The sequence below is a fragment of the Ursus maritimus genome, unplaced genomic scaffold, assembly GCF_017311325.1.
Source record: "Ursus maritimus isolate PB19 unplaced genomic scaffold, ASM1731132v1 scaffold_22, whole genome shotgun sequence".
NCBI classification, from domain to species: domain Eukaryota; kingdom Metazoa; phylum Chordata; class Mammalia; order Carnivora; family Ursidae; genus Ursus; species Ursus maritimus.
Genome location: NW_024424675.1, coordinates 25147254 through 25160223, shown reverse-complemented (window position 1 = coordinate 25160223; position 12970 = coordinate 25147254). Strand labels below are relative to the sequence as shown.

General features: G+C 50.4%; 1 protein-coding gene across 1 annotated transcript; it reads left to right on the top strand.

The window, feature by feature from the left end:
* The first annotated feature begins 4801 nt into the window (after positions 1–4801).
* On the top strand, positions 4802–8798 carry GDF5 (growth differentiation factor 5). The gene is made up of 2 exons (XM_040638235.1): positions 4802–5765; positions 7918–8798. The coding sequence occupies exons 1-2, from the start codon at positions 5141–5143 to the stop codon at positions 8790–8792; spliced, it is 1500 nt and encodes a 499-aa protein (XP_040494169.1). The 5' UTR covers positions 4802–5140; the 3' UTR covers positions 8793–8798.
* The last annotated feature ends 4172 nt before the right edge of the window (positions 8799–12970 follow it).

Here is a 12970-nt window from a genome sequence, read left to right as displayed (position 1 = left end):
GGCTCCCCGCTTCGTACCTCAATACTCAGCGCTGGAGATGTTCATTTGTAGAGATCCAGATGCGTCTTCCTGCGTCTCAGGCTGATTCCGTGGATGTTCAGGCTGGTCTGGTACCTATCCAGCTCGACTCAGGGGACTGGCTGAAAAAGAGGTCCCCTACTCCTCCTCCATCTTAACTCCAACGATCAGAAGTAGATATTTTTATCCTAATTTTATAGGTAAACAAACAGATTCAGAGAAGTGATTTTTTTTTAAGTAATCACTATGCCCAATGTGGGACTTGAATTCACAACCCCGAGATCAAGAGTTATATGCTGTACTAACTGAGCTAGCCAGGTGCCCTTGGAAGTGATTTTTTAAAAAATATAGATGCTAGGGGCACCTGGGTGGCTCAGTCAGTTAAGCATCTGCCTTTGGCTCAGATCATGATCTCAGTGTCCTGGGATCGAGTCCTGCATCGGGCTCCCTCTTCCTCTGTCCTGCGTGTGCTCCCTCTCTCTCATTCTATCTTAAATAAATAAAATCTTCAAAAAATATATAAATGATAGGTAATATTTATGTACTGCTTACTATGCGTGAGACACTGTTCTAGGAACTTACAACAATTGATAACAATTACATGAGGTAGGTATATTATTATTATTCTCAATTTATATAGGAAGAAACTGAGGCACAGAGAGATTAAATTAGCCTAAGGTGACACAGCTGGTGAACTGGGGAGCCAGGAATTACAGGTAGGGAGCCCGGCTCTTAATCATGTCACAAATCAGACTTTCCTTCTTCAAACTCCGCTGGGTTTCCCACTACACTAAAGATAAAACACGATGTCCTTTCTCTGGCTTGCAAGGCCTTACTTGAAGTGGTCCTGGCATGGTCTGACCTCAACTCCTATCACTCTCCCCCTTGCTCACTCTGCTTCAGCCATACCAGCTTCTCTTGGTTTGTAGCTGTGCGGAGCACATTCCTGCCTCAGGGCCTTTGCATTTGCTGTTCCTTCCACCTGAAATGATCATCCTCCAGACCTTTGCATGGCTCATTCCCTCACTACATCCAGATCTCTGCTCAAACTTCACCCCCTCAAAGAGACATTCCTATCTAAAACAAACATTCTTTTGACCCTATTTAATTTTTCTGCACAGCATTTGGAATTCTCTGAAATTATGCACCTGTTTGCTTGTTTGTCTCTTCCACCAGAATGCAAGCACAGACTTGGTTGTCTTGCCCATTGCTAGATATCCAGTGCTCAGGTGTGGGACCTATCACATGGTAGGCACCCAATATATAGTTGCTGAGTAATTAAGCACATAAATGAATGAATGTCCACAGGTACAAGATTGGTTAGAGGCACAGGCAGGACGCAAGCTGAGGCTGGAGGCTCTGGCTGTTAGCCTCTGTGCTGTGCCGGACCGGATCTGAGAGATCCCAGGAGGTTCAGATAGCATCATGGATGTGAAACCACTGTGAACACTGATAAGTGCCTGAAAAAAAGCAAAGAATTAGTATTATTATTACTCAGTTCACTGTTTGCTCATCTGCGAAATGGGGATAAGAATACTCTGGCCCACCAACTTTAAGAAGATGTTTTGTGGACTGCCAATGAGATAATGAATGGGGAAACATAAAAGCTAAAGGCTCTACATGGCAGAAGGAACTGTAAAGATTATTTCCATGCCGGTGGCTTCCCAAGGCTCCCATCCTCTACCTCGAGTTTGACATTAATATTGCTGACAGGAGTGGGGGAGGTAGGGGGACATGGGGGACCAAGGGACTCTGCGTCCCAGTAATTAAACATGTTGGGACTGAAGCGCTGCCAGCAGCAGCATCTGGTTGCAATTACCAGAGGGGACTGAAGTGATTAGTCACCTTTATAGTGAGAGCCAGGTCGGTCCCCTGGGCTCCTCCCTGGAGAGGGCCTTCTCAGCAAGCTCAGAGTCCCCGTTCCCTACTCTCATCCCATTTCTGGAGTTCCCTGATCCCCAAAAATAGTCCCTGCTCTGAGACTTCTCCATGTCCCTGAAGTCCCAGGCTGTTGGATGAGACCTTGGCTGAAAGCCAAGAATACCAGAATCACCCCCACCACCCTTTTACTTCTACTCGTGTTTCTACAGGCCAGGTTAGGAGTCTTTGGCATGAAAGGTGTCAAAGCAGGAACTCAGCTTAAAAAGTCATTTAATCTTTCTGAACTTCTATTTCTTCATCTGCAAAATGTGGATACCAGGAGCACCTTCATCATGGGATTATTGTGAAGATAAATAAGGTAAAAAGTACTGTGGACTACAAACGCTGGAGTCTAGTTTATTTGACTACCTGCTTAATAAATAGTACCTATTATGAATATTTGTCAGGTGCTAGGCTAATACCTTTTATAATTCATTTAATTGAATCCCCACAAACACCCTATGAGGTAAGTACAGAGTCTCAGAGAGGTTTAGAAGCTTCCAAAAAATCACACAATGCCCTAAAGCATCTAGCAGAACCAGGATTCCAAACCAGTCTGTTTGTCTCCAGGGGCCCTTACTCCTTATTGAACCATGTGCAGGGACATCTTCGTTGTTTGATTCATTCATCCCTTCATTTATTCCCTTAATCAAGCTTACAAAGTGCCTGATAAGTGGCAAGACAGAATCCCTCCCTTTAAGGAGTTCAGAACCCAGCGGGGAAGTCATGAAAGGTCCATAAGTAACTTCACCTTGAAGTAGCAAATGATGGCTTTTGTATATAAGGGCCACTTAGAGATTGATTCATCCATATCACACACACTGAGAATCTGCTATGTGCTGGACCCCGTGCCCAGCACTGGAAATAAGTGAAAGACGAATATGGTGCAGTCTAGTCATCATCTAATGGGGGAGACAGAAATTTAAATAAATGATTACAGTTGTTAGGAATTCAGTTATGATCTTAAAAATATGAAAAAAAGCACATACACAGAGTAGAAGAAATGAACTGTGTTCAAAACAAAAGGCAGAGGCAGAACTGGGGAAGCTCTGAGCCGCCAAAGCAGGAAGGAGCACAGATGTGTGATGGCAATTCAGGAGTGCGTATTTTCTGGTGGATGAGGGAAGGCTTCCTGCAGGAGAGGGCCCATGAGCTGGCATTTTTCAATAGGTAGGTTTTAGAGAGGGGGAGCATTGGAACAGAGAAATCTTGGACGCCTAGAAGCCAGTTGCCAGGTAATTATAGTAGGACGGTGGTAAGGACCAAGATAGTGAGGCAGTGGGGGACAGAGAGGAGGCAGGAATGTCAGAGATGACTGCTTCAGTGTGGACAGTCAAAGGGAAGGCAGGTATTGTGAATCTGGGCAACTAGAAGGGATAGTAATGAATTCAGCTCTTTCTTAAAGCACCCCCAAAGAGTGTCTGATGGTGTCTTGGTCCTTTGAGATGGGGAGGTAGGGCTCTACGGGGTACTCTGGCCCAGGAGCACCACAGGAAGCTTGAAAGGGCCAAGTTATGCTGCTGTGCTCTGAAGATTAGCAAGGATCCGGGAGCATCACCATGAAAAGCCTGGTCAGGCACCTGGACACCCCAACCTGGTTTCATCTTTCATTCATCAAACACTTGCTGAGCTTCTACTCTGTGCCAGGTCATGCTGGGAAACTAATCTGGTGACCTTAGAGTGTGAACAGATCTCCATTAAGTAGACTCAAAGGATCTCAGATTAAGAGGGAAGCTTTCCTGATGACTCCTACACTGCTTCTTACAGCGTGACAAGTGTTACGGCGACAGGTACAAGAAGGGGTAGTTAGTTCTGTCTGGGGATCAGGGAAGTCTTCCCAGAGGCGGTGAATTCTCAGCTGAAGCTCTCAGGATGAGGAAGGCTTCCTCCAGTTGTGGGAGTTGATATTTAAGGTGAAGGGAACAGCTTTCCCCCATGAGTCCGGCTGAAATTCAGACTTTTCCAGAGCTACCAGAAAAACATGAAGGGGGAAAATCCTTTTTCCAGCCTCCTGCAGGGGTCGCTGCTGCCCCAGGCTGCCACCTCCGGACTCAGCCAGTCCTTCCCAACAAAACTCGGGACTCTGTCTTTGCTGGGGTGGTAGCGAGGTACACCCTGGACCTGCCTCCATGGAAGGAGTGGGCTCGGGGGTGGCAGTGCCCCCTGAAGCCTGAAGAGATCATCTGAGCTCTGTCAGTGGCACTTGGGGGTTGGAGTGTAGTGGGTACAGATATTTTTCTGTCTCTGGGTCACCACGAGTTTATTAAAATAAAAGCAACTGTGGGTAAATGCTGCCATTTGTGCTGCCCCCCAACAACAAATCAGGCCCCAGACTAGACGCAGGGGTTGAAACTGCTTTAAAACACCCCAAGGACTTAACTGAAAACCCACACTCCCCATGTTTCTGGGGCTTAAGATCTTGAGCTCATTCCTCAGTATCTCTCCTCAGGAAGGTGGGGTGGGCTGCCCCTGGAGGTTGAGGTGAAGACCCCTGAGTCTGCGCCGCGGACTGAGAGGCCCCCTAAGCCTAGAGTCCTGCTGCGGGGCTCTGTGCCAAGAGCCCCTGTGAGCCATGGCCTCGAAAGGGCAGCGGTGATTTTTTTCACATAAATATATAGCACTTAAATGAGTTTAGACAGCATGACATCAGAGAGTAATTAAATTGGTTTGGGTTGGAATTCCGTTTCCAATTCCTGAGTTCAGGTTTGTAAAAGATTTTTCTGAGCACCTGCAGGCGTGTGTGTGTGTGTGTGTGTGTGTGTGTGTGTGTGAAGTATTTTCACTGGAAAGGATTCAAAACTTAAAAAAAAAAAAAAACTGGAGCACACAGGCAGCATTACGCCATTCTTCCTTCTTGGAAAAATCCCTCAGCCTTATACAAGCCTCCTTCAAGCCCTCAGTCAGTTGTGCAGGAGAAAGGGGGCGGTCGGCTTTCTCCTTTCAAGAACGAGTTATTTTCAGCGGCTGACTGGAGACGGTGCACGTCTGGATACGAGAGCATTTCCACTATGGGACTGGATACAAACACACACCCGGCAGACTTAAAGAGTCTCAGACTGAGGAGAAAGCCTTTCCTTCTGCTGCTCCCGCTGCTGCCGCTGCTTTTGAGGGTCCACTCCGTTCATGGTTTTTCCTGCCAAACCAGAGGCACCTTCGCAGCTGTCGCCCTTCTCTCTGGTGTCATTCAGCGGCTGGCCAGAGGATGAGACTCCCCAAACTCCTCACTTTCTTGCTTTGGCACCTGGCTTGGCTGGACCTGGAATTCATCTGCACTGTGTTGGGTGCCCCTGACTTGGGCCAGAGACCCCAGGGGGCCAGGCCAGGATTGGCCAAAGCAGAAGCCAAGGAGAGGCCCCCTCTGGCCCGGAGCGTCTTTAGGCCAGGGGGTCACAGCTATGGTGGGGGGCCCGCCAATGCCAGGGCAAAGGGGGGCACCGGGCAGACAGGAGGCCTGACACAGCCCAAGAAGGATGAACCCAAAAAGCTGCCCCCCAGATCGGGTGGCCCTGAACCCAAGCCAGGACACCCTCCCCAGACAAGGCAGGCGGCAACACGGACGGTGACCCCAAAAGGACAGCTTCCTGGGGGCAAGGCACCTCCAAAGGCAGGATCTGTCCCCAGCCCCTTCCTGCTGAAGAAGGCCAGGGAGACTGGGCCCCCTCAAGAGCCCAAGGAGCCGTTCCGCCCGCCCCCCATCACACCCCACGAGTACATGCTCTCGCTGTACAGGACGCTGTCCGATGCTGACAGAAAGGGAGGCAACAGCAGCGTGAAGTTGGAGGCTGGCCTGGCCAACACCATCACCAGCTTTATTGACAAAGGGCAAGGTGAGGGGGTGGGGTGGCAGGGGCACGGCTGAGAGGGAGGGGCATCTGCATGTGTGGAGGGGCCTTTCAGAGCCCGGACACTGCACTGGTGGGAGATAGTGTGTGCATCGGCCTGGGGTGGTATCTGGGACTTACCTCCCACATACCAGGTCCCTGGCTGCTGGCGTATCAGAGCCAATTCCTGCAAGGTGCAGAGGGGGTTACTGAAGCCTGGAGAGGAGACAAGACTTGCCAGTTGGTGGCAGAGTTGGGGACCACACTTTGAGACTCTTACCAGGCCATGCTCTGTTCTGAGGTGGGTTGGCCAGACTTTCCAGGCTCCAGAGGTTTGTAGGTTTTCTCAGATGGCAGAGAGAGAAATTAATCTCTAGATACCTGTGGTTCTGCAAATTTGCCTTCAGGCAAGGGGGCAGAGGAGGCAGGATGGATGAAGACAGTAAATGGGGCATCTTGGAGTCATGGAATGACGTTCTAATATATGGTGTGGGGGGGCAGAGTGGGGGGTGGCAGACTTAGGGTCTAACTCACAATATGACCTTGAGAGAGTGCCTTTTCCCCTTGGGGTCTCGGTTTCCCCATCTGCACAACTCTATGGGGATTGGACTGGGTGATTTCTGAGAGTCCTTCAAATATGAACTTTATGTCCTGTCCCAAACACAAATCATTTTTATCATCAACCTGGGAGGGTATCCATTCCCCTCACCTCCCCCTATGCTCACCTAGCGTTACTGTTTTGGCTTCTTCCTCTCCACTTGCTGTGTGATCTCAGCAAGTCCCTTCCCCTCTCGGGGCCTCAGTTTCTCTGTAAGTGTGAAGAGGGAGATGGATTACTCATTGCCAGGGTCGGTTGTAGCTCTTATGCTCTGGTTCTGAGTCTTAGGACTTTGGCTGGCAGGGTGGGGGAGGGGTCAGAGATGGGGAGAGGTTCCTCATTAGAGCTGGCCTGTGGGGGATTGACAGGGTGGGAGGAAGCAGGAGGCAGCAGGTCTGGCTGGGGTGGGGGAGGTGGCCTGGCTGCCTGCCCAGCCAGGGAAAGCTGTGACCCCTTGGGGGCTCATAAAATAAGTCCTTGTGCCCCCCAGCTCTAAGGGAGCTTGCAGAGGGGGAGATGGGGAGTTTAAAGGCCTAATTAGTCACTTCTAGAGCAGCGTATGAATGCTTCCCAATGGCAAATTGGTATTTAGGAAGGAGGGCATGCTGATTTGGACATACTACAGAGTTTCTCACACACACACAGCCTTATATTTATACATACATGCTGAATCACACACACATGTACAAAGGTGAACACACACCTTCTTACATGTACACACAGAATAATCTTACACACACATATACATATCCTTCAGATATTCACACAAGCACAATCATGCACACACATGTCACTCACTATACTTTACCTTTCGTATTCACATATAAGCCCAATCACACGTGCACACATGCACACACATACAGTCACTCACACACACGCTGACACACCCAGTGGGGTAAGACATGTACACAACGAAATCATTACACTAGGAAGCCAGGGAAATTGGATTGTAGCTTTATCATTAACTATCTGTGTGAACTTGCACAAGACGCTTGCCCTCTCTGTGCCTCATCTGTAGAATGAAAACATCAAGATCTTCCTTAAGGTATAGTGGGAGCAGCTCAGGATTGGGTATAAAAAGTTCTAGACTAGAGTTCCAACTCTGCTTTTTTTTCTAGCTGGGCGATCTGGGGCAAGTCACCTAACTCCTCTGAGCCTCAGTTCCTCCTGTGGAAAAAATAGGGCTAATCATAATACCCACCCCACCTATCTCTCCAATGAGAGACCGTATAAGAGAATAGATGGGGAGGGATAGCAAGAGGCAGTTAGAAGGCTGATGCGTCTCTGATATGCATTGTCATTGACACAAACACCCGGAATTGTTCAAATCACCACAGCCCCATCTTTGGATAAACAGCCCTACTTGGTCTGCTGTTTAGGAAGCTCCCTTATTTTGAAAAAGGCTCTCAGTGGTTTGGGTCTTGGCCTCTGTCAGAGTAGGGGAGAGGTTAAAGAAAGCTGTCTCCTGAGGGGAGAGAGCTGTGGCCCTCCCCTGAGGCCTCGAGGTGGCTGGCTGTCTTGGTGAGGTTGCAGGGAATGACTTCTGGGTGTTCTCTCTAGATGACCGAGGTCCTGTGGTCAGAAAGCAGAGGTACGTGTTTGACATTAGTGCCCTGGAGAAGGATGGGCTGCTAGGGGCCGAGCTGCGGATCTTGCGGAAGAAGCCCTCGGACACGGCCAAGCCAGTGGCCCCCGGCATCGGGCGGGCTGCCCAGCTGAAGCTGTCCGGCTGCCCCAGCGGCCGGCAGCCGGCAGCCTTGCTGGATGTGCGCTCCGTGCCAGGCCTGGACGGATCTGGCTGGGAGGTGTTCGACATCTGGAAGCTCTTCCGAAACTTTAAGAACTCGGCCCAGCTGTGCCTGGAGCTGGAGGCCTGGGAACGGGGCCGGGCCGTGGACCTCCGTGGCCTGGGCTTTGACCGGACTGCCAGGCAGGTCCACGAGAAGGCCCTGTTTCTGGTATTTGGCCGCACCAAGAAACGGGACCTGTTCTTTAATGAGATTAAGGCCCGCTCAGGTCAAGATGATAAGACTGTGTATGAGTACCTGTTCAGCCAGCGGCGAAAAAGGCGGGCCCCACTGGCCACGCGCCAGGGCAAACGGCCCAGCAAGAACCCCAAGGCCCGCTGCAGTCGGAAGGCGCTGCATGTCAACTTCAAGGACATGGGCTGGGATGACTGGATCATCGCACCCCTTGAGTACGAGGCCTTCCACTGCGAGGGGCTGTGTGAGTTCCCCTTACGCTCCCACCTGGAGCCCACGAACCATGCAGTCATCCAGACCCTGATGAACTCCATGGACCCTGAGTCCACACCGCCGACCTGCTGTGTGCCCACACGACTGAGTCCCATCAGCATCCTCTTCATTGACTCCGCCAACAACGTGGTCTATAAGCAGTATGAGGACATGGTCGTGGAGTCTTGTGGCTGCAGGTAGCAGCACTGGCCCTCTGTCTTCCTGGGTGGCACATCCCAGGATGCTGGTCACAACAGCCCGTCCCTGCACTCCCGGAATCAGAGAGGTTGGGAAGCAGCAGCCAGGGGCATCTACACAGCCTGCATGAAAGGGGGTTCCAACAGCCTTGCTCTTACTCTCTGAGTGGGACTGGGTTCAAGGTTCCTTTCTATCCACAAGTCCCCTTGTCTGAGGATTTCTGCCCTTCTGCTCCTCTGACTGGCAGGGACAGACCCAGGGAGACAGACTCTGAATGGGACTGAGACCCAGGAGACCTTGCTTTCCAATGAGACTCAGCCCTCAACCTCTCCTTACCTGGGCCTTTTTGGTTTCCGGACACTCCAGGGAGGGCTCCTCTTGGGAGAGCCCACAGGTGCTGCCCTCTCCTTGAATCACCATTGTGCCTGGTGACTTCCTGCCCCTGGGGCAGATGACATGCTGATTGGGCAGGGGTGGGCAGGAGGGGGTGAGGGCTTGGGCCGGGTTGAGGAGTGTGAGGCTGTTAGACTGGTAGATGAAAATGTACATTGATGAGATAAAAAGCAAAACTGTTACTAAACTGTGGCAAATTTCTTGTTTACTCCAGGGGACCCAGTGACCCCTCAAAGAATGACTGACCCAGGGAAGGGAGGTGGGTTGCCTGAAGCAAAACGGGAGAGTACAGGCTGAGTAGGGCCAATGCAACCTCTAACCCCCTTCCCGTTCCTTCCAAAGGCCCATTGGTCTGGAGCTCCGTCTGTTCCTCTGGGGCCTGGCAAGAGGCTTGACATTCCTTAGTCAAGCTTGTTGCCTCCAGAATGGATCCCTACATGGGAGGAAAATTGGGAATTTCATTTTCTCTAAAATCAACCCCACTTCATTCACCTATTTGCGCCCCACCCCCACACATACTCACAGAATCAGCTGCCCACCATTTAGAGGGCCGGCTACCTTTCAGTGGGGATACTGGGCTTCCAGGGATCTCCTCCTCCCCTGTTGGGGCATCTTCTTTTTGCCACTGACCACTGTTCCTTGAATGATCTTATCTGTGGCCCTGCTACCCTCCAGCTTGGCACCGTTACCAGTCCTCCCTGCTCATCCATCACTTCCTACCCATCACCCCAGCTCCAGAAACAGAGCTGGAGTCCCTCTCCTTTACATTATCTGTTATACAAATACATAACTATTTATTAAATAAGTAACCTTCCCACTTAGACCAATGCCAGATACATCCTGACAATGTTTCCTGCTTGGGGCTTGGCCCAGAGTAAATGCCCACTTCCCTTTATCCACTAGAATCCTTAGGGGGGGCATGAGGCATGAACACTTGGGAGGGGAACAGAACCCTCTGGTAGGGAAATTTGGGCACGCGAGTCTTTGTTCTAAGGGCTCAGGACCAGACTCTGCCTGGCTGAAGAGCAGGAGGACCAGGGGAAGGGAGTCTAGGTCTCTGCTTCCCACCCAGGGGGCCTCAACATTTTCCCCACCTCTCTCCAGCTGGGTCTTTGATTCCCAGGGCTCCTAGCCAAAGCTGTTTCAACAGTAGGGATTCCTGCCCAGCTATGGGCAGATCTTGTGTCCCTTCCCTCTAGGCCTGAAACCTGGGTTGTCAGGACCTGAAACAAGAGCCTAGCACAGGGGGCAGCCTACCTTTGAGCTGCCTCCCTGGCTTGGAGGCCATTACCTGTCCCTGAGGGGCCAGTCTGCACCTGGAGCCTAGCCTTCCCTGGCCAGGCTTCGTTGTGTTTGGCCGGTGGCAGGCCTGCGAGCTCTGGCAGTAAACAAAGGAGCTGCCACAGCAGACAGAGTTCTGGTGTGAGAGGGGAGAGCGAGCCTGGAGGCGGTGCTGGGGAAGCCAACCAGGGGACTGTGGACACAGGGAGAGCTGGGTAGAAGCAGGGGGATGGAAACCGAGGGTAGAGAGAGAGGCAGAGGATGAAGAGGTCACAGGTGGGGCTGGCTCCTACACGCACTGATTTTCTGGGCTGTGTGTCCCTCCTTTCTTGGAAAGTCTGACAGCCTGGAGCGGCACCCTGCCTGAGCCCTGTCAGAGGGCTTCCTGTCATCTCAGCCCCCGTGCTCTTCCTGCTGCAGGCCCGGGCACTGCATTGACTGTTGTGGTCTGGCTTGGTACCTAAGAGCTTCCTCTCCCACCTCAACCTGCCCTAGAACTTGCTTTCACAAAAGAGCCACTCAGACTGCGGGCCCTCCCCCCTTTCCTCCCCAGACTATGGGAATCCAATCAAATCAGTGTGGGAAACAGCCCTTCTATCCTAACCATCTGATCACCTGCCTCCTTGGACAACGATCTCTACTGGGCATCACCTCGGGTCCAATCGAAACAAGCTTCGGACTTGTATGGAACACTTGTGTGCAAGAGGGCACGAGGCGTGTATCATTCTCAGTTCACAAACTGGCTCTCTGCTGAGGTTCACAAACACGCTTGCAGCTCTGAAGGGCTCAAAAGGCAGCCCAGTTTCAAATTTCAGATCTGTCACTTAGAGTTAGAGGCCTTGGGCAAGTAACTTAATTCCATGAACCTTGGTTTCCTCATTTGTCGGGGTTGGTGGGGAGGGGAATAAGGAGGGGGAAGGGGTAGACAATATGCTTATTTCATAGGGCTAACTGTGCGGATATGAAAGACACTCAACACAATGGCCAGCACAGCGGTGGCACTCAATAAATATTAGCTGTATCATTATTGTGTCTCCAACAGTTCTGTGAAGCAGGTAGGGCAAAGGACTATTACCCCCCCTCTCATTTTTATAGATGAGGAAGCTGACATCCAGAGAGGTAACGCAGGCCTCCTGTGGGTCTTAGCATTCTTTGAACCATTCTTGCTATTTCTCTCCCCCAATGCCACTGACTCTGGTCCTGGCGTGTAGTCAAATTAGCTTCCTAGGCCTTGCCTTCCTGTTCCTAAAAGTTTCGCCTTGGGGATGCATAATCTGTTCGTTTTTGGGAAGAAATAGCTAAGCATATAGGTTAGGGCAGGGAAGATGAGAGGCCCATTGGGGTGGAAAGAGGTGAGGCTCCTAGTGCCCTGATGTCATCTCTTAGCCCCTCCCACATTCCTATGTCCCAGGCCCATAGGCGGGAGAATCGTTTTTCCAGTGTTTGGACACACGACCTTGGAAAACCTCTCAGACTTCACAACTAGTTCTTTTGATCTGTGCACACATGTAAGGAAGCAGAGCAAGGAAGGGTGAGTCACATATGCTTGGGAGTCAGGCAGATCTGGGTTCCAGTTCCGGTTCCACCACTTTCCAGCTGAAACTCTCTGAGCCTCGGTTTCTCTGTCTGTGAAAGAGGGATAATAATATCAAATTTAACAGGCCTGGGATTTCGGAGAGGGGATATTTATTCATTCCATCAACCTTTGATCCATTCATTCATTCATTAATCAATAAATATTTATTGAGGGCTTACTATGGCCCAGATGCTGTGCTGAGGGTTGGGATAATAATAGCAATCACAATTGTAAATGTTTATCAAGGGCTTATTGTGTGCCAGGTACTGTGCTTAGTACTTTACCTAACTTCTCTTACCTTGCAATGACCAGGTTCTCAAGTTCCACACATGAATGAAAGAGAAAATAAAGACCCCAAAAGATGCTAGGATGGTAATATAATCGGCTGAATCAAAGGAGATGAAATAAAGGGGAAAATTCAAGTTGTCCATCAGAATGCAATGGAACCAACCATACAAGTCCAGCATGTAAAACAATGGGATTTCACAACTTCAGATGGGAAAGAGATAGTATTACAGGTAGCTGTGAACTGAATTGAATCAGCTGAATTTGATGTGGATGCCTAAATGCAAATATTAAGTATGGGCTTCATGCAGGACTTGGGGAGTGTTGGGATGGACAGAGTAAGGGAGAAGCAAAGTCAAGGGTGAATCCTGTGGGGTTTTGTTTTGTTTTGTTTGCTTGGGCAACTGGGTGGAAGGTGTGCCATTCAAGAACAACAATGAAAGAGAATTCAGAAGAAGGAAACATTTTGAGAGGAAGATAATGAGGTCAGATTTGGACATGTCAGGTTTGGAGAACTCTTTTTTTTTTTTTTTTTTAAGATTTTATTTATTTATTTGACAGAGAGAGAGAGAGCACTAGCAGGGGGGAGTGGCAGGCAGAGGCAGAAACAGGCTCCCTGATCACTGGGGAGCCGGATGCGGGGCTC

Bases quoted from the DNA above. Each gene is read 5' to 3' on its own strand.
- GDF5 (XM_040638235.1), top strand. From the start codon at position 5,141: ATGAGACTCCCCAAACTCCTCACTTTCTTGCTTTGGCACCTGGCTTGG. The intron at 5,766-7,917 runs GTGAGGGGGTGG...TGTTCTCTCTAG, and splicing joins CTTTATTGACAAAGGGCAAG to ATGACCGAGGTCCTGTGGTC.